This window comes from Littorina saxatilis, unplaced genomic scaffold, assembly GCF_037325665.1.
Source record: "Littorina saxatilis isolate snail1 unplaced genomic scaffold, US_GU_Lsax_2.0 scaffold_981, whole genome shotgun sequence".
Taxonomy (NCBI): Eukaryota; Metazoa; Mollusca; class Gastropoda; order Littorinimorpha; family Littorinidae; genus Littorina; species Littorina saxatilis.
The window spans coordinates 1-19748 of record NW_027126471.1 but is presented as its reverse complement, the minus strand read 5'-3'; the positions used below and the strand labels follow the sequence as shown (position 1 = coordinate 19748).

At 43.3% G+C, this 19748-nt stretch overlaps 2 protein-coding genes across 2 annotated transcripts; one reads left to right on the top strand and one right to left on the bottom strand.

Annotated features, from left to right (window-relative positions):
* Nucleotides 1-520: 520 nt before the first annotated feature.
* LOC138954899 (neuroligin-4, Y-linked-like) lies at nucleotides 521-7278 on the bottom strand. The gene is made up of 3 exons (XM_070326647.1): nucleotides 6755-7278; nucleotides 5504-6105; nucleotides 521-553 (listed from the first exon to the last, which is right to left on the bottom strand). Exons 1-3 carry the CDS (start codon nucleotides 7107-7109, stop codon nucleotides 521-523), a joined length of 990 nt encoding a protein of 329 aa, XP_070182748.1. The 5' UTR covers nucleotides 7110-7278.
* Nucleotides 7279-14062: 6784 nt separating this feature from the next.
* Nucleotides 14063-14531, top strand: LOC138954897 (uncharacterized; the record flags this gene model as incomplete). Its single annotated transcript, XM_070326646.1, has 1 exon — nucleotides 14063-14531. A coding segment is annotated over exon 1 (469 nt), but the record flags the coding sequence as incomplete, so codon positions are not given.
* Nucleotides 14532-19748: the final 5217 nt, after the last annotated feature.

Below are 19748 nucleotides of genomic sequence, written 5' to 3'. Positions count from 1 at the left end.
GGTCTCCAAATTTCACAGAACTTAACTTTTTGTGCTCAGTGCACATACAGCAGACTTGCGCTCTTCAGTCTATTTGTTTGTTTGTTTGCTTAATGCCCAGTCCACCACAAAGGGTTATGTATCGATTGGACATTGGATTTCCCTTCTTTGAGCCATGTGACGTCAGAGGCATACAAAACTTCATATTTTGGCGTTTCAGGTTGACCGAAACTTCAAAGGAACTACAAAACACACGTCATGTGTTTGATTGCATGTGTGTGTGCTGTTCAATGTCAAAACAACAACAAAGTCAGTACATGACGTGTGTTTTGTAGTTCCTTTGAAGTTTCGGTCAACCTGAAACGCCCAAATATGAAGCTTATGTTGTTTGATTGCATGTGTGTGTGTGCTCGTTCAATCGTTAAAACAACAAAGTCAGTACCTGAAAGGAATTCGATCGATACATAAATGTTATTTGCGTTTTTGACCAAAATATGACATTTTACACAGATCGAGACAGTCATTGTTCTCCGAGACTGCGCTAGCAGTCGAGGTGAACAATGACTGTCGAGATCTGTGTAAAATGTCATATTTTGGTCAAAAACGCAAATAACGTATAATATCAGGGCGGTTGCTCTTCAGTGTAATGCACCATAAAAGAGGAGTCACACTACACAAATTCTAACTTGTCTTTGATGCAATTCATGGTCTCATTGATTTTTGGGTTGTTCTTGTTGATTATTTTATTTTATATTATTCGTTCCATTTTCTTGTATTAATACACATCCCACAAAATAATTTTTAAATCCAACCAACATGGTGGTTTTTGTTTTTACCTTTCTATGCCCTCCAGCAAGAAATAGTGGACAGCGAGCTTTTCTTGCTTTCAAATTTATATTAATGAGCTAATTACAGGGTTCGTACAGGTCATGGAAAACCTGGAAAGTCATGGAATTTGATTTTTAATTTTCCAGGCCTGGAAAGTCATGGAATTTCAATTCAAGTCATGGAAAGTCATGGAATTTAACAAAAATAAGAAAGAAAAAAAATTAACCTTTAGCACGCCAGCGGCTATTTTCTTTTCGTCGCCCAGCCATCCCCCGCCCCCCATTGCCAGCCAGAGACACTGCGTAGAAACTGACTCAAATTCAGTGCAAAGCAAGCCAGTGTCAAAACTGGCAGTGACAAGACGTAAAAAGTTTGCGTGTTCAGAAATGGCGACCTGTGGATCTAGTCATGGAAAATGTTATTCAGGCTCATGGAAAGTCATGGAAAAGTCATGGAAATTTGTTTCTAAAAACCAGTGGGGACCCTGTAATTATAACATTTAATCATCATCAAAAACCTTGTCAATGCTTTCAATGTGTGTGTGATTCAGAAGTCGTTAGGTAATCTGGCAGTCATTAAAACAAGGTAGGGGTCAAATTAAAAGTTTTAAAGTTGCCACAGCGCTCCAAAAACTCAATAATGTTTGTTGCGGTTTTACAAAACGTGATCCAGATTCACTGAAGGGGGCCGGGGACTCAAAATAACCATTTTTTCATGTTGGGAGTCGTTTAGCTATGTTTTAGATATGGTTAGCTCTGTTAGCTGTATCATTCTGGTTTTTTTCTTTTCCTCTCACTTTGAAGGCCTGGGAATTATGTATTTTTGTCAGTATTGTTTTTTATTTTGTATTTTGTACGTTATTGTCTCCATGGAAGGTGTGATTTTTTGGGTGCTCATTTTTAGTAGTCTTTAGCATGTACAACAAAGGCATTTTGAGGAACAGCTGTCAATTTCTGTTTCAGGGAACTACAGCAAGTTCACGAGAGAAGAAGAGAAGGCCGTGAGGAAGCTTTTTCAAGCTTCCATTTTGGGAGGAAAGCTTCCAGGAAAGAAACAAATTTTGTTGGGCATTGCAGGCAGCCAAACACTGGAAGGGAGATCCTGGACCCAAATTAAAGATAAAGCAGTCGCCATTGTTTAATACTTTGAGGGAAGTTAAAAGAAATATTTTTGTCGACAAGCAAAGTTGTTACAAGCCCCCCGGTCATACACTTTTTTTTTCGTAAAGCACAGATTTTTTGCTCCCACCCATGCAGTTGGAAAACCTTTTCAAATCTCTTGTGTTGTTTTAAACTTTTGCTCTAAAAATTTGGTATGACACAAATTTTGATGTGAAAATTGATTCGGATTATCACTTGATTATGTTTCATGATTTTTTTCTGGTTTACCTTGTTTCTTTTTGGTGTAAATATGTGGACGTCTGCACTGACAGATGTCATGACAGCTGTCCTTTGTATGAGATTTTCTGGGTTGTGGATAACTCCCATTGATCATGACTTTTGTATGGACCCGCAGCATTGTAACGTGTATTTGCTCTGTCCAGTAGGAAAACGTTTTTAAGTCTTCTTGTGTTGTTTTAAACTTTTGCTCTAAAAATGTGGTTCCCATTGAACCTCAGTACAGATCATGGTTTGCAAAATATATGTTGCTTACTTGATTCTTGAGAATTGTGTTTGTTTTCGCTCCCCCCGCGGGTTAGGGGGAGTCCCATATTGGTTGGGACGAGAAAGAATTTACCCGATGCTCCCCAGCATGTGGTAAGAGGCGACTAACGGATTCTGTTTCTCCTTTTACCCTTGTTAAGTGTTTCTTGTATAGAATATAGTCAATTTTTGTAAAGATTTTAGTCAAGCAGTATGTAAGAAATGTTAAGTTCTTTGTACTGGAAACTTGCATTCTCCCAGTAAGGTAATATATTGTACTACGTTGCAAGCCCCTGGAGCAAATTTTTGATTAGTGCTTTTGTGAACAAGAAACAATTGACAAGTGGCTCTATCCTATCTCCCCCCTTCCCCCGTCGCCATATAACCTTCGTGGTTGAAAACGAGGTAAAACACCAAATAAAGAAAGAAAGAAAGTCTGTTTTCGCCAAGTGAGGGTGTGTGACTGTGGCTGTGAGTGTGTTTGTGACAGTAAATTCAACACTATGAGTGACAAAGAACTGACGACTGTGTGTGACAGGGAATAGGACACGTGTCATTCGCCTGTAAGTGTAATCATTATATTTTGTAACCATCAAAAACAATTTCCCTTGAAATCAAAACACAATTTCCCTTGAAATCAAAACATTAACAAGTAAGAAAAAATGACATCTGAAAATGGCATTCAATGGTTACTCATGCTCTCTCTCTCTCTCTCTCTCTCTCTCTCTCTCTCTCTCTCTCTCTCTCTCTCTCTCTCTCTCTCTCTCTCTCTCTCTCTCTCTCTCTCTCTCTCTCTCTCTCTCTCTCTCCTGAAAACAAACATCAAACAAACATTGAGGAACCAAAGCTAAATAGCGTTTTAAAGTATGAGCTCAAGAGGATACTTCCCACTGTGATATTAATTACTAGTGTGTTTTTGTGAGGGTGCTTTAACGTTTCAGTTATAGGGAGTAGCACATGTTTGTGATATGATCCGTGCATGTCTTAAACAAGTAATGGCAGTGCATATTAGCAGATCTGCATTTTCAACCATCAAGTTATTCACGAATGGTAGTCGTCCGATGTTGGAATATAGCGTGTTCGTTTCTTGTGTTTTTAGTCTCTCGTTTGTTTTCTTAGTTATATGAAGTCTTACATCGCGCGCGTATCTCCAGACTCTGACTCGAGGCGCAGGGATCTATTTATGCCGTGTGAGATAGAATTTTTTACACAATACATCACGCATTCACATCGACCAGCAGATCGCAGCCATTTTGGCGCATATCCTACTTTTTACGGCCTATTATTCCAAGTCACACGGGTATTTTGGTGGACAATTTTGTTATCTATGCCTATGCAATTTTGCCAGGAAAGACCCTTTTGACAATCGTGGGATCTTTAACGTGCACACCCCAATGTAGTGTACACGAAGGGACCTCGGTTTTTCGTCTCATCCGAAAGACTAGCACTTGAACCCACCACCTAGGTTAGGAAAGGGGGGAGAAAATTGCTAACGCCCTGCCCCAGGGTCGAACTCGCAACCTCTTGCTTCCGAGCGCAAGTGCGTTACCACGCAAACAATCCTTGAATCTTTTAAAGCACGATAAAAAGATCAAGTATCGATCCTCATATCAAACAGACAATGAAGTAAGGCGTCCGCCCCGTGATCGGGAGGTCGTGGGTTCGAACCCCGGCCGGGTCATACCTAAGACTTTAAAATTGGCAATCTAGTGGCTGCTTCGCCTGGCGTCTGGCATTATGGGGTTAGTGCTAGGACTGGTTGGTCCGGTGTCAGAATAATGTGACTGGGTGAGACATGAAGCCTGTGCTGCGACTTCTGTCTTGTGTGTGGCGCACGTTATATGTCAAAGCAGCACCGCCCTGAATACAATCTTTAGCTGCGCACGATAGCTTTGCGAAATAAAGTGTTGGTTTGGCATCCCGCCATTTAATTTTAACACACACAAATTTAAAAGATTGAAAATTATTCAGAATATAATTTTCTAAATAAAGTTTTGGTCTTGGTTGAAAAATTGCGACACGACCTTAATTCATGCTAACATTCTTTTTAGGTTAAATTTTTTTTTTTTTTTCATTTAAATTTTTTTTTTTTTTTTTTTTTTTTAAACTAAGCTTTGGCTTTGTAACGAAAATCCGGCCTAAAGTCTTTTTATGCGCAGAAAAAAAAAAAAAAAAAAAAAAAAAATCCCCCCCCCCCGGTTTTGTAACGAGAATATGGCCTTAAGTCTTTTCATGCAAAAAAAAAAAAAAAAAAAAAAAAAAATTACCCCCCCCCCCCCCCCCCCCCTACCACGCATAGCCATATGTAACGCTATTTTGATAGAGTTGATAGTATTTACAGCTTTCCGGTCATAATTATGTCCGGCTACCACTCACTTTTAGGTGGCGGATGTCCAGATATAACACGTGTTTCAGAATCTCTATTTTTGGGTGTGTAACTTTCAATAATGAGTGTTTTTAAAAAAAAAATTCTCAAAAAGTATTCTTAAAGTCTGACACATGTTTATACTCGCACTCCGTTTCTGTAGCTATAGAAATAAACAAGTCCAGATATAACACATTTTTCTTTGCGGCAAATGTCCAGATATCCACCCCTCAGACACGTATGTGTGTGTGTGTGTGTGTGTTTGTGCGTGCGTGCGTCTGTGTGTGTATGTGTGTATGTGTGTGTGTGTCTAAGTCTATGTGTGTGTGCGTGTGTGCGTGTGTGTGTGTGTATGTACGTGTGTGTATGTGTGTGTGTGTGTGTGTGTGTGTATGTGTGTGTATGTGTGTGTGTGTGTACGTGTGTGTGTGTGTGTGTATGTGTGTGTGTGTGTGTGTCTAAGCCTATGTGTGTGTGCGTGTGTGTGTATGTACGTGTGTGTGTGTGTGTGTGTGTGTGTGTGTGTGTGAGTGTGTGTGTGTGTGTGTGTGTGTGTGTGTGTTGTGTCCATCAAAGGGGCCATTGATAGTCTTCGTTATTGTGGTAGCAGCAGCAGCAGCAGTAGTAGTAGTAGGAGTAGTGTAGTTAAAGAACTGGCAGCAGGAGAAATGTGAATAATATGACTCACCCACGGCAGAATGTCACTGGAGCGAAGGCTGTGGGCGGGCAGAGAGGTGAACTTGAGAAGTTGGTGGAAGTCCATCTCCCTCAAGCACGCCACGATCCTCTCGTGTTCCGCCTGCTGGCGGCGCGCCACCCTCCGGTAATAGTACGCAAACCCGATCGAGCTGGCGGCAACCTCACAACCCGAGATCTTAGCCACGAGGGTGAAGGTTTCTCTGGGGTTTTTGTTCAAAGCCCACGACCCGAGAGGCGTTCCGCTTTGGAGGATCACCCTGGAGAAGAGTCCCCATGAATATGGACTCAGCAGGTGGTATCCCACGCTCGCCGCCCCGGCCGCTTGCCCATATAAGGTTATACTCCCCTCGTCACCGCCAAAAGCCCGGATGTTACCCCTGACCCAGCGGATGGCGAGGTTCTGGTCCAGGAGGCCATAGTTACCGGAAGCTGCGTCATCACCGGACGAGAGGAATCCCAGAATGCCCAGACGATACTGGATGACGACCACGATGACGTCATTCTCGGTGACGAGTTCTGAGGGTGTGTAGAGGGGCGAGGCTCCGATGACGAAGTTTCCTCCGTGGATGAAGACCATGACGGAGTTTGATCCTGCAAATGATTGACGAGAATGGATTTCTAGTGACGCATTGCAATCGGACCATAGACAACTGTCGTATCACATCAAGTGAAGATGTAATCTCTCCTAACAATGAGCACACTTTAAGTCGACAGATCCGTAAGTACATAGACACGAACAATACGATACAGAATCAGAAAATCACGAATAAGCCAATATCACAAAAGCTACCAGCACACTCACACACATGTTCATTTGTTCTCCTTGACATTGTCAACACAAACTAAGGAGCGCAGAGGTACACATGCACTTGTGGCAGAGGATTTGTTGGAGGGTAGTGGTGGGTGGGTGGGGTTCCCACACACAAACACACCCTCACACATACACACACACACTCACACACACACGCGCGCGCACGCACACACAAACATACGCGCGCGCACGCACACACAAACACACGCGCACGCATGCACACACACACACATACACACACCAACTCACACACACGCACACGCACACACACACACCAACTCACAAGAACGCAAACGCCGGCGCGCGCACACACACACATACACACTCACACACACACTCACACACACACACACACACATACACTAACCAACCCCTCCACCACACACACAAATCATTCCCACCACAAAAACAAAACGTCCCAAAACTCACCATTAGCCCCAACAGGAACATGGACATCCAGGGTCAAGCAATCTTCTTTGACCAGCATCTCCATAGTGGGGGTCAGCTGCGGACACACTGACCCTGGAGACGTAGCCTCAAACACCACACCCACAGCCGGACCAGGGTGGGGCACCGGTCGGGCGAACCTCCTCTGCCCTACGGGAGGGAGAGCGTAGGGGATAGCCAGGTAGGAATAGTAGACTTGGCCGCCTGGGCTGGTCACATTTGTGCCTGAAATTTTCCCCCACGGTGCTGGAATTATGGGCATGGACGCTGCTGCTAGCCCCCATCCGAGGTTGAGAATTAGAAGCAAGGCGTTGAGGTTGAGTACAAGAGCTGACATTTTAGTCTTCCGTGGCGGTGGTGGTTGTTCGACTGGTGTTGGTTAAGGTTTGTTTTCCTGCATTGTTAGCGAGTATATAGGTTGTGCAATGCACAGCGTTGAAGAGGGAAGGATGAAGTTGCCGTGTGAACTGCATCGATGGAAAGATATTTGTGAATCAATGACGCATGACTGAATTTACGAAGCTGATCGCAACTGCGATAGAAAAAAAATAAGGTGTGTTTATGATGAGCCCCCTTCCCCCTTCCCCCACCCCTCCCCCACCCCACGTCTACTCAATCCGATCTGTTTTGCTAATACCCATTATCTTTGTGTTTGTATGTTTGTTTGTCTGAGTCTGTATGTGTCTGTGTTCGTGTTTGCAGGAGTGAAAGAGAGAGAAAGTGAGAGAGAGAGGGGGGGGGGGTAGAGATTGAGAGAGAGAAAAGCGAGAGAAAGAGAGAGAGCGAGAGATAGTGGGGTGGGGGGGGGGGGGGAGAGAGAGATGCACGGAATACGCGAAGATTTTATATCACTGAATGACCTGGGGGCATATGAAATGTCATGTTTTTGCATACCGATTGAATATAAAATGATGAAAAAGTGGGTCATTAGGACGTATAGATGTGTACATCAGAGGCGCCAGAATTCATTACACCGAGGCTACTTTTGATCACAGTATTAGCAAAGCTACATGTTTGTGGGTGTTTACCTTCGGGTTGCTTTTTGTTTGTTATTTTGCTTAACGCCCAGCCGACCACGAAGGGCCATATCAGGGCGGTGCTGCTTTGACATATAACGTGCGCCACACACAAGACAGAAGTCGCAGCACAGGCTTCATGTCTCACCCAGTCACATTATTCTGACACCGGACCAACCAGTCCTAGCACTAACCCCATAATGCCAGACGCCAGGCGGAGCAGCCACTAGATTACCAATTTTAAAGTCTTAGGTATGACCCGGCCGGGGTTCGAACCCACGACCTCCCGATTACGGGGCGGACGCCTTACCACTAGGCCAACCGTGCCGGTTCTTCGGGTTGCTGTCTTGTTTGTTTTCTTTTGTGATAGCCGCCAGGCTAGTTATGCTGATGGGGTCTATGTTGACCAAAAGATTCTTGGATTCTCTGTGCCGGGTGGAGTTCCTGTAGAGGGATTCCCTGTATACAGGGAATCCCACAGGGTGGAGTTTTTCAATAAAACTTGCAAACCATACTCTTATTTTTAGAAAAACATCACATTCTACCGATGTCGCTAAGCATCACGTGATTTTCAGCGATATCAGCGAAACGCTACAGGAACTACACCCTGTGGTATTCCCTGTATACAGGGAATCCATCTACAGGAACTCCACCTACAGGGAATCCCACTCTTTTGGTCGACATAGACCCCATCAGCGCTAGTTAGGACTCTGGTTGTTTGTTTAATTGTATCTGGACTGTATCTCTGGTACTCTGGGGGTCAATTAAGCTCACATGTGGCGAGTAGCTTGGAATTGTGGGGCCAAGGGTGGGTAAAAACGGAAGATATTAGCTTTACACGCTTTTGGCACCCGGCCAGGAAACAAAATGTGCCTGTAAAGCGGGTGTTAAAGATTTCGCATGACGACACGCGTTTCAACCTAACACTTGATGTCGAAGAAAATGTGCTAAGTGAGACCTAAAACCTTTATACACGAAGCATGGAAGCTTTTACAAAGCATGGGCGTGTACACTAGTCAGATAACCTTTTTTTTTTTTTAATTCGTTTCAGTTGTTGTCAAAGACGTTTTCAACTTAAAATGTGTAAGTCAACGCGTTTGTCGCGGGTTGAAACATCGTCCCGCGTGCGTGCAATGCGTGCAGGTTTTTTTTATATACTCAGAGAGAGACTTAAAGGGCAACTGTCGGGTTGCCTGGCATAAAAAATGCGCGGAGTCGCGTGCAAACACGCGTTTAAGAGTTTTCGAGTTGATTCAACAAAAGACTGTTGATTTGGTCCAGAAGAAGATACTTTTATCATTAGTTTGAAACCATGAAAATGAGTTAAACTTTCTACTAGTTCTCACAATCCGCAAGAAAACGAAGCAGTTGGCAGGCCGAAACGACTCAAAATCCGCGACCGACAACTCTGTCAGCACAAGAAGGGACGCAGCAGCGTTAGCCTGGCAGTGACGTCATCCGAGGAACCCGATAATGCCGCTGCGAAGTTTACAGTACAATTCTTTAAAAAATGCTCGCTCTTTACGTAGGCCACCTAGGATGTTCCCGTTTGGTGAGCGTTTAAATGGAAGGGTGTTTGTACTGTGTGTAAAAGCCTGACAGTATCTGTGATGGTTTACGGGAGGCTTACTGTCCGGGTGTGATTTCCGGTATTGAATATTCATAACAGCTAGCACCAAAACGAGGCGCCATTGCTGTAGAGGACTCATCCACGAAAATAAATTCTTTGAAAATTTCTCACGCTCGACAGAAAGCAGCCAGGATGTTCCCGTTCGGTGAGCGTTCAAATGGAAGTATGCTTGTACTGTTTGTAGACGCTCGGGGAGCTCTGTGATGGTTTACGTGAGGCTTATTGTGCCTTTAAAGACAACGCTAATTTTATACGATCTCTTCAACTGGCCTCTGGGGCATGGTTCACAATGTCAATTTTCTTAAACATCTGCATTAAATTATTCCTATGGGCATATTGATATTCTGTGTTGAGCGACAGGCGTACTAAGCGCGAAACACTTAAAGCCCCACTCCGCCTCACAGGAGGTTTACAGAACGGTTACATATATTTTACTATAACAGCAATACTAACCTTATGTGACACACTCACAATTGCATTCAACAACATTAAATAACACTTACAGATCACTTGAATTGCTATTTAGCACGCGTAAACCACACACCAGTTCTCGTGGTTTATTCAACCCCCGAGCCATCGGGGCCCCATGTGACCCACTTTTTCATACATGATCAATTTAGTCGTTTGCGCTTTCAATCCTACTCTATATCTGCAAAAGCATATTATTGTGCACCTCTGAAACTAGATCAAATGACTGATAGTGACACAAAACAGAGTGGCGGCATCTTCAAAGAAACTTACATAGCGTTTCAAAAATTCGTCTGCTTTGGCAATGGTAAGATGCAGCACACTTGATGTGATAGTCGCCCTGTCGCGAAAGTACGTTTGTATGCGCACAATACTCAATCTACACAGGCACAGCAACAAACAGTATCACATTGTTGAAATGTCAGTTGACCAGCATTTAAAAAAATCCAAAGTTGTATCGTTTGTGGTAGCCCACTTCCCCGTCATCAATTCAAAAGAGCTGCAAGTTGCACACACCAGTCGACTCATTCACCCGGTTTGCTTGACATACATCCTTTTTAACTTTTAAACCTTCGGGGCCCCGGGTAGCTCAGGTGGTTGAGCACTGGACTTGTGATCGAAAGGTCGCTGGTTCGAATTCGGGCCGGGACGGACACGGGTCAACTTTATGTGCAGACCCAGAGACGGTATCCATCTCCCACCCCCGTGTCACCACAATGGCACGTTAAAGATCTTGGTCATTCTACCATAAGTGCAGATGGCTGATACCACCTAAACACGCATACATCAAAAGCCGTGAGGGCGTAAAAACTCGAATCGTATAAACCAATTCATCTATATATATATATATATATGACTAAGTGCCAAAAGGTGCGCACGAAAAGCGGACAAAGGGGCTAAAAAATAAAAGTTGACAAACACGACTGATATTGTGATTTTTGTTAAGACAACAGATGCTGGAACCCAATTACGAAAAGAAAAGATAAATTTACCCAAATGATTTTACAAATAACGATAATTTTGTTCGTTATATCATTCAAAACGGCACTGAGTCATAGCATTAAGGTTATCTCGCACGTTTTTAAAGCTAGGGCTTTGAAACTTGGCACACAACCAAAGTATAATGACCTCCAGGTATGGTGCACATCACATTAAACAACATTGAATTTCAAGGTCACAGCGAGGTTAAATTTCCTTTGCAAACTGGAAAATTGTCGTTGTCACGTCTTACATGTTTTAATACTAGATCAGTTAGACTTTACATACTTCACATACTTTCAGCATTTTTATAAAACCTCATTAAAAGTGACCTGCTGGTAAATCTTTGTCAAAGTTCAAGGTCACAGCGGGGTCACATCTGGTCCAAATGTGGAATATTTTCAATTTATTCAGCGCGTTTATAGCACGAGCTTTGAAAATACACACAGTTCTAGTGTATAATGTTCACACACGATTAAAGTCTGGTTGAAAATGTCAAGGTCACAGCAGGGTCGCGTTGAGGTCAAACATATACATTTTTCAATGAGGTTTTCTCATATGTTTTTGAAGCTAGGGCCTTGAAACTTGGCACACTACGCAAGTTAAATTAAATCTCATCAAATTCCAAGGTCACAGTAAGGTTAAAGATCCTTTAAGGATATTTTCTAAAAAAGGTGACCGCCTGGTTAATGTTTGTCAAATTTCAAGGTCACAGCAGTGCCATCTGGCTTAAACTTTGAAAAATTGTCAATTTCTTCAACTAGTTTTATAGTGTTTGAAGTCATTCACACATGATGAAAGTCTGGTTGATAAAATCAAACGTCAAGGTCGCAGCGGGGTCGCATTGAAGTCAGACACATACAATTGTCATTTTCACGAACGCCTTTTAAGCAACACCTTTGAAACTTCACACATTCCAAAGTTTTGATGTTGTTTGGTTATAATCAAAGTGTGGTCAATTTCCATGATTGAGAGCATTCAGAGGGGTCAAGTTGAGGTCACACAAAAAGTGATAATCTTTATAAGACTCACGTTTGCTGCAATTGCTCACTTGACATTGGTGAAAGTGCTTATTTTATAATTGTTGATCTTGATGTTTTGACCAATTAATATTACCAGGATCAACCATACCAGATTTCAAAGTCCAGAAGTTGTCAAACCTCAAACCTGTTGGAAGTTTCAAAGATTTAAGCATCAACAAATTTCTATTTGATTTGACCTTAAATAACAGATTTGACCTTAAATCTTAAAACAGATCAACCAGACTTTGGTTTTATATAAATTGAAGTTCATTACAATTTCCTTTTTTTTTTTACCCACACGAGACCCTGCTATGACCTTCACATTTCTCAAGGATCAACCTTGAATTCTCCATGTTGAACAATCATTAAGCAAAAGCGTTGTTTGAAGTTTGAAGGTTCTAGCTTCAAAAATCTCTGAAAAAATATGTTTCATCCGTTTTCTGAACCACATGTGACCCAGCCGTGACCTTGAAATCTGACAAGGGTCAACAAGACTTTTACCATGCATGGGGGCGATTAAACCCCAAATGTGTGTGAAGTTTCAAGGTTTCAACTTAAAAAACGTCTGAGAAAAATATACATTTTCCTTTTTGGACAATGTGTTGCACGCAAGACAACACGACAAACGCTCGTGTTATCATTCTTTTACTTTAAGGTCGACTTGCGTGCCCGCTCTTTCGCTAATCTCAATTAAAATTCATCTTGGAAGTTCGATTTTATTACGCTTTTAATTAAGAAGATTAAACTAAGACAACAAATAGTTAGTTTTACCCATTAAACTCGATAAGGTAGTGACATTTTATGTTGAACGCAAGATGGTGTCGCACGCAAGATCTGAAAAGATGTTGACGACATAATTTCAACACTTGATAGCGCATTCGTGGTTCGTGATTTCTTCACAAATTTTGAACACAGAATGTGTCACGTGGTTCCGTAGATGAAGTAGATCTTTGTACATGTAAATTTTGTTTTTAAAAGAAAATAAACGTTAATTACCGAACATTTTGTCGCACGCAAGATATGACGAAATTTTCAAATCGTTTTCAAAAATGCTGTTCAAAAGTTCTGCAGTCTTTGCTGGATTACTTGAAAGACAGCAGTTTGATACACCGTTATCGCTTGACGTGTCGACATCAATTCCAGAGTTTTTGAAAAAGAAATTTAGTAAATATCTGCGATTGAAAAATGTATGCCGTGATGACGACACATCTTGCGTGCGACACCTTAAAATTCGGTTATCGAAAAAAAAAAATTCTCTGGAGATTTAGATTTGACGTTTGGTCTCGTCTGTAAAGCGATGTTTCAAGCATTCAATCAAACTAAATGCAATTCATTTGTGCTTCTTGTTATTTTTCTGTAGCATATTCAAAACACGAGGTATCACGATGTCCGTTTTCAGATGGCCGGTTTTGGCGTTATTTTTGACTTTAAACAAAGATAACTTCAAAACCGTTCAAGTCAGACACACGAAATTATGTCCACTATCTCTTCGCACATTCATCCACACACACACCAATTTTCAGCAGACACACGTTTTTAGAAACATTTTTATTGTAAAACAAAGTCGTCTTCTGTTCTGTGAGCACCTTTTGGCACTTAGTCATATATATACGACTTGTGTCTGTGTGTGTGTGTGTGTGTGTGTGTGATTGATCGCCATGCACGGCCAAAGTTCTCGATGGATCTGCTTCAAATTTGGTGTCCATATTCAGATACACCCTGCACAAAATCTGGTCGATGAGATATTTCAATACGTGCTCTCAGCGCGCAGCGCAAACCGATTTTGGTGTTTTTTGGGGGATCAACTTCCATAACTCTTCCTTATCTTCTCCATGTTTTCAGCGTTTACCTCCCTTCCTTCGTATGGTGCAGTACGGTATTAGGGGCATCTTCGGATATTCCCGGCGTTCTGTTACTATTTTTAGAAGGTCACCGCAGTGTCCAGAACGCTTTCCTTGGACCCGTAAGTTGTCCTCACTGTAAAAGTGCAAACGTCGAATCAATTTATAGCCTCGCGAAAAATACACTGTCATCTATCTCTATATATTTATACATATAGATATATATATATATATATATATACGGCTTCTGTGTGTGTTTGTGTGTGTCTGTAGAAAACACCTGTGGACTGTAGAGTTCTGTTTGTGATATGTTATGGTTGCTTTTCTAAGTCAGTATGGCACAGGGTTGTACCAATTGGCTCACTCAGCTCTCGTCAGATTCGGGCAGCTGGGTAGTGATGGGGGATTTCAACGCGCACCACCGGATGTGGGACGCTGACGCAGAAAGTAGCCCTGACACTCAGCTGGCTGAAGACATCAGCATCTCAGATTTGGTGCTACTTAATGATGGCACGGCCACCAGACAAGCCCAGCGACAAAGAGAAAGATCATCTGCCATTGATCTTACCCTGGTTAGCCCCGAACTTGCCCTTACCATCGACTGGCAGGTCTACCCCAACACACTCGGATCTGACCACTATCTGATACACGCGACCATCCATGAAGCTGACCCGGATCCTGCTGAAGTTGATCGTACGCCAAAGTACATCTGTGCCAAAGCAGATTGGGAGAAGTTCAAGAAGACTCTAACGCATATATGTGGAGAGACTGAGTTCAAAGACAATGACATAGACCAGTACTATGGTAACATCAGACAGGCAATCCTCAGTGCAGCTGATCAAGCTATTCCAAAACGCGCTTCTGGGCCTCAAAAGAGAGAACAGGCACCTTCCCCCTGGTGGAATGAAGAATGCAGAGCTGCGATGCAGCGCAAACGGCGTTTTACAAAAGCATATCAGAAGAATCAGTCAGCCTCCAATAAAACAGCCCTCGAAGAAGTTGAAAAGGAGTGTGCTGCGGTCAATGAACAGGCAAAAGCAGCCTACTGGACAGATTTCTGTTGTAAAAAGGCGCACAAGAAAAATGTTCATTCAAAATGAACAGCGTCGATGCAATGTCCACCAAAGATTTATTTTGGGAAGTGTTAAAAGGTTAGGGTCAAAAGTCAATGAATTGCATGTTGTGCTGGATATATAAATTGTTTATTTCAGTCAATGCTTGCTATAAATTGATCAAACAGCCACAAGAAAAAACAAGTCGCGTGAGGCGAAATTACTACATTTAGTCAAGCTGTGGAACTCACAGAATGAAACTGAACGTAGTCCGCCGCTAGTGCAAAAGGCAGTGAAAGTGACGAGCCTGTTTGGCGCGGTAACGGTTGCGCTGTGCTTCATAGCACGCTTTACTGTACCTCTCTTCGTTTTAACTTTCTGAGCGTGTTTTTAATCCAAACATATCATATCTATATGTTTTTGGAATCAGGAACCGACAAAGAATAAGATGAAATAGTTTTTAAAACGATTTCGGAAATTTAATTTTGATCATAATTTTTATATTTTTAATTTTCAGAGCTTGTTTTTAATCCAAATATAACATATTTATATGTTTTTGGAATCAGAAAAGGATGAAGAATAAGATGAACGTAAATTTGGATCGTTTTATAATTTATTTATTTTTTTACAATTTTCAGATTTTTAATGACCAAAGTCATTAATTAATTTTTAAGCCACCAAACTGAAATGCAATACGGAAGTCCGGCCTTCGTCGAAGATTGCTTGGCCAAAATTTCAATCAATTTGATTGAAAAATGAGGGTGTGACAGTGCAGCCTCAACTTCGTATTCGTATTCGTATTCGTACAAAAAAGCCGGATATGACGTCATAAAAGACGTTTATAAAAAAAATATAAAAAAACGTCCTGGAATATCATTCCCAGGAAGTCTCATGTCAAATTTCATAAAGATCGGTCCAGTAGTTTACACACACACACAGACACACACAAAGACACAGACAGACACAGACACGAACTACACACACACACACACACACACACGCACATACACCAAGACCCTCGTCTCGATTCCCCCCTCTATGTTAAGACATTTAGTAAAAACTTTTTAATTAAAAAATAGAGCTTGTTTGAAACAGGTAGAAAGGAAGAGTTGATATTGCAATATCTGTACGTGGGAATGTGGTGAAAAAGAGTGCTAAAAGTAGTAAGTCGGCCTCAGATCCATTTCAAATATTTATTGCAGAAAAACAAAATACAAATTAAAAAACAAAACCACAGAACCATTACCAGGTGTCATAGGAATGTTTGAAAACAATAGTTTTAATTTTACACTGTAAATACAGGAATCAGAATTAAACACCTCAAATTGGCACATGCATAATGAATCACCTGGAATTGCAACAGGGAGATACTGAAGTAATTGGAAACAAACACTTGAAATTGACAGAGAAACAATTGAAAATATATTACTGACATGAGCGTACAATATTTTAATGGAAGTGCATTTTTAGCACGAAGCATCCGCAGGAGGATGCACTAACAATTACATAGTGCCACAAAATGTGTACGGACATTTCACAACCGTGCATTATTAGCACAGAACACATACATGGGGGCGCACAAAACATTATTGTACCATGATGATGATCGGGATTGTTGAAGATCTTTTCTTGTGCAAGGCGCCCCTGTATGACCGCAACTGATCCAACCGGCCGCATCTGAACAAACGACGTCGAAACGGCGCGAAACACGTCCTCTCGGTTGGTCTCGGATTGACTCGGCTCCTCTCGGTCTTTTTTTTTGTGTGTCTTTTTTTCTTTTCCTTATGGTCGGAGTGGTATATTTATGTACATCTTAGATTAAAAAAAACACCCGAAAGCTGTGTTTAATCGTTTCGCGTAAATTGTACATTTTTTTTCAGCTTTGAAATTGTTTTGGCTTGGAGAGTCAGCGCGCTTTGGCTTGGAGACTAATTCTCCACAGGCACGTTCTTCCCAACCACAGATACCAGCGTCGTCCGCGACGCTGGAATAACCAAGGAGACGCGTCCCTTGTATGGACCAAGCTGCGAAAATTCAAAAGTAAAGTGTTCTTGCCTGAAAAACCTTTGCTGAACGGGAATGAGTACACACAAAGTAATCTTGAGAAGGCCGAGGTGCTGGCTGAGACATTTGCAAAAGTCAGTCAGGCAGCTCATATGCCACAGTCGCTCGCTGATTACCGTCGAAAGGAAGAAGATAAATTCGGGCGAGCAGCAGCAGACAACTCACTGCCGATAAACCAGGATCTGGGTATCAATGAGTTGAGGAAGGCAATCCAAGGAATCAAATCCGGAAATGTCGCAACCGGCTTAGACCCCATTTCATACAACATGATACGCCGGTTTCCTGAGCCCATGCTGGAAGTGCTGCTACAGTTTTACCAGCACTGTTGGGCGAGCTCAAAACTTCCCTCAGCCTGGAAAAACGCTCTGGTGATTGCTCTTCCCAAAGACGGTAAACCCCGGCACCTGCCGACAAGCTACCGCCCAATTTCACTCACACCTCACCTTGGCAAGGTATACGAAAGAATTGTAAAAAAACAGACTAGAACACTTTCTTGAAAAGAACAACATTCTTCCCCTCTGCCAGGCAGGCTTCAGAAAGGGTCGAGCCTGCATGGAGCATGTGGTAAAACTTACAGCCCACATCAAGAAGGCTAAAGCACGAGGCAGAACAGTGCTGGCAACCTTCTTCGACATTAGAAGAGCATTTGACACGGTCTGGCATGGAAAGCTAATTCAGAAAATGTCCAACATGGGGATCTCAGGGCGCCTGCTGGAATTTGTCCAGGAATTCCTCACAGACAGGTCCATGGCTGTTAGAGTGGGGCAGTCCATCTCTCAAACACATGTCCTAGATATGGGGGTGCCTCAAGGAAGCATCATAGCCCCCACATAGACTCACTTGTGAGAAAAGCTCAACGCTCTCTAAACCTGATAAAGGTTCTGAGCAGAGAGTCGTGGGCAGCCGGAAAACCATTGATCCATCTTGTCCGTGCCCTTGTTCGGTCGCGCCTCAGCTATGGCCAAGAGGCTTTCTTTGCAGCTCCTGACAGTCAGTGGGTAAAGCTTGAAAGAGTAGAAAGAGCCGCTCTCAAAGTGGCGCTGGGGGTCCCCAGATCGGCAGTCTCCACCCTACTTTACCAGGAAGTGGGATGGCTGCCACTGAAAGAGGAATGCCACCTCAGATGTGCACAGCTGGCTGTCAGAATACACTGTGTCCCAAACACGGCAGTGGAAGTATTTACCCCAGACATGGGAGATACCGACCACATGCAATACAAAGCTCTTGAGTCCAAGACTCATACATACCAAACAGTGCTCCCAATATACAACCATGTGAAGGGCATATGGGAACAGAGTGGCCTGTCCAAGGAAAAGCTGGTCACAGGTGGTACTCTTCCTTACCCTCCATGGCTGCTTGAAGCCCCAAATCTGATCATAGACTATGGAGACGGCCTCAAAAAGGCAGAAGACCCATTGCTGCTAGCCACAGTTGCAAAAGAAAAGATCGATCAACGATTTAAAAGCCACCTACAGGTCTTCACAGATGGTTCGATCCTGCAGTCAGGGGAGGCTGGGTGTGCCTTGTCGATTCCTGGACTTGATATAACACGAAAATACAAGCTAAACAAGGGGATCAGCATCTTCTCTGCAGAGTTATTTGCTATCTACATGGCCTGCACACTGATAAACGATCTGCCAACCCCACCCCTGGGGGTGGTCATCCTTACGGACTCAAAATCCTCGTTGCAAGCACTTGCACATGGCACCAAGAACAGAGGAGAGATGCAAACTGAAATTCATTTCTTAGCCCACCAAATTATGACAAAAGGAACAGACTTTTCCCTCATGTGGCTGCCATCCCACACAGGAATCCGGGGAAATGAAATGGCGGACAGAGCAGCAAAAGCAGCGGCTATGTCAACCATGCCAGTGACAGACATTCGGCTCTCCTGCCAGGAAGCCAAACTGCTGCTAGCCAAGCTAAAAAGAGAGGAAAGAGAGCAGACACTGTCACAAACATGTGAAGAGAGAGGATGGATACACCTCCCCTACAATAGGAAAGGGCACCACCTCCCACTCCCCCCGAGACCTATGAGCCTGTTGCGTCGCTTGCGCACGGTCAGCAGCCGCATCTACTGGGACAAGGTAGTCTGTCAGTGTGGCAAGACTGGACACCTCACACACGTGTTTGAAGGTTGTGACACTCTCAAGGAAGAGATGTCTAGTCTCATCCGCTACAGAAGGGAGAATGCTCTCAGTCTGGGAGACTTTCTCCGCCCACACCCATCACTCGGAGAGAAACCGATGATGGTCTTGGTCACCAATTTGTTCACCTCAACTGTTGCGAGCTGGTTCTAGTGTGCTTGCAGCAGACCCAGCACAGCACAGATCCACTTCTGGAATCTTAAGCTAAATGTGTCCCAAGACACACATTTTGTAGTCCTGGCATCCTGAAAGGTAGAGGCCCCAACCTACAGGTCTGCTACCATACCAAAAACGCCTCCAGACACGGGAACTTGGGAGCAGAGGCAACAGCTCCGCTTGAACCTCAGAAACCAAATGTGCCTCCAGACACACAGATCCCTTAGACGGCCGAGGCTGTGGCCTCTAAGGTTCTCTTGTACCAAACCGCCTCCTGATTCTGCATCAGATTGCTTGCGCTGGCATCTGCTTACATAGACCCACATTAAGTCACCACCGAGTGGTAGACACAGACGACATTTGGTAGCACTGACTGCCAGCTTCACGGTAATGCGTACCCATAGCGCGGCTCTGCATGGGTGGGAATGTTCTGAGCAAAACACTATGTGTTACTCCATACCCCCCGCCCTCCATGGAACTTCTTGACCCCAACAAATTGGGGGGGGGGGGAGTTTGCCCAGTCGGTAGAGGCGCTGGCTTTAAAACCGGTTGTTACTATCCGCGTGGGTTCAACCCCCAAGTTCGGCGCGGGATGTGTGTCC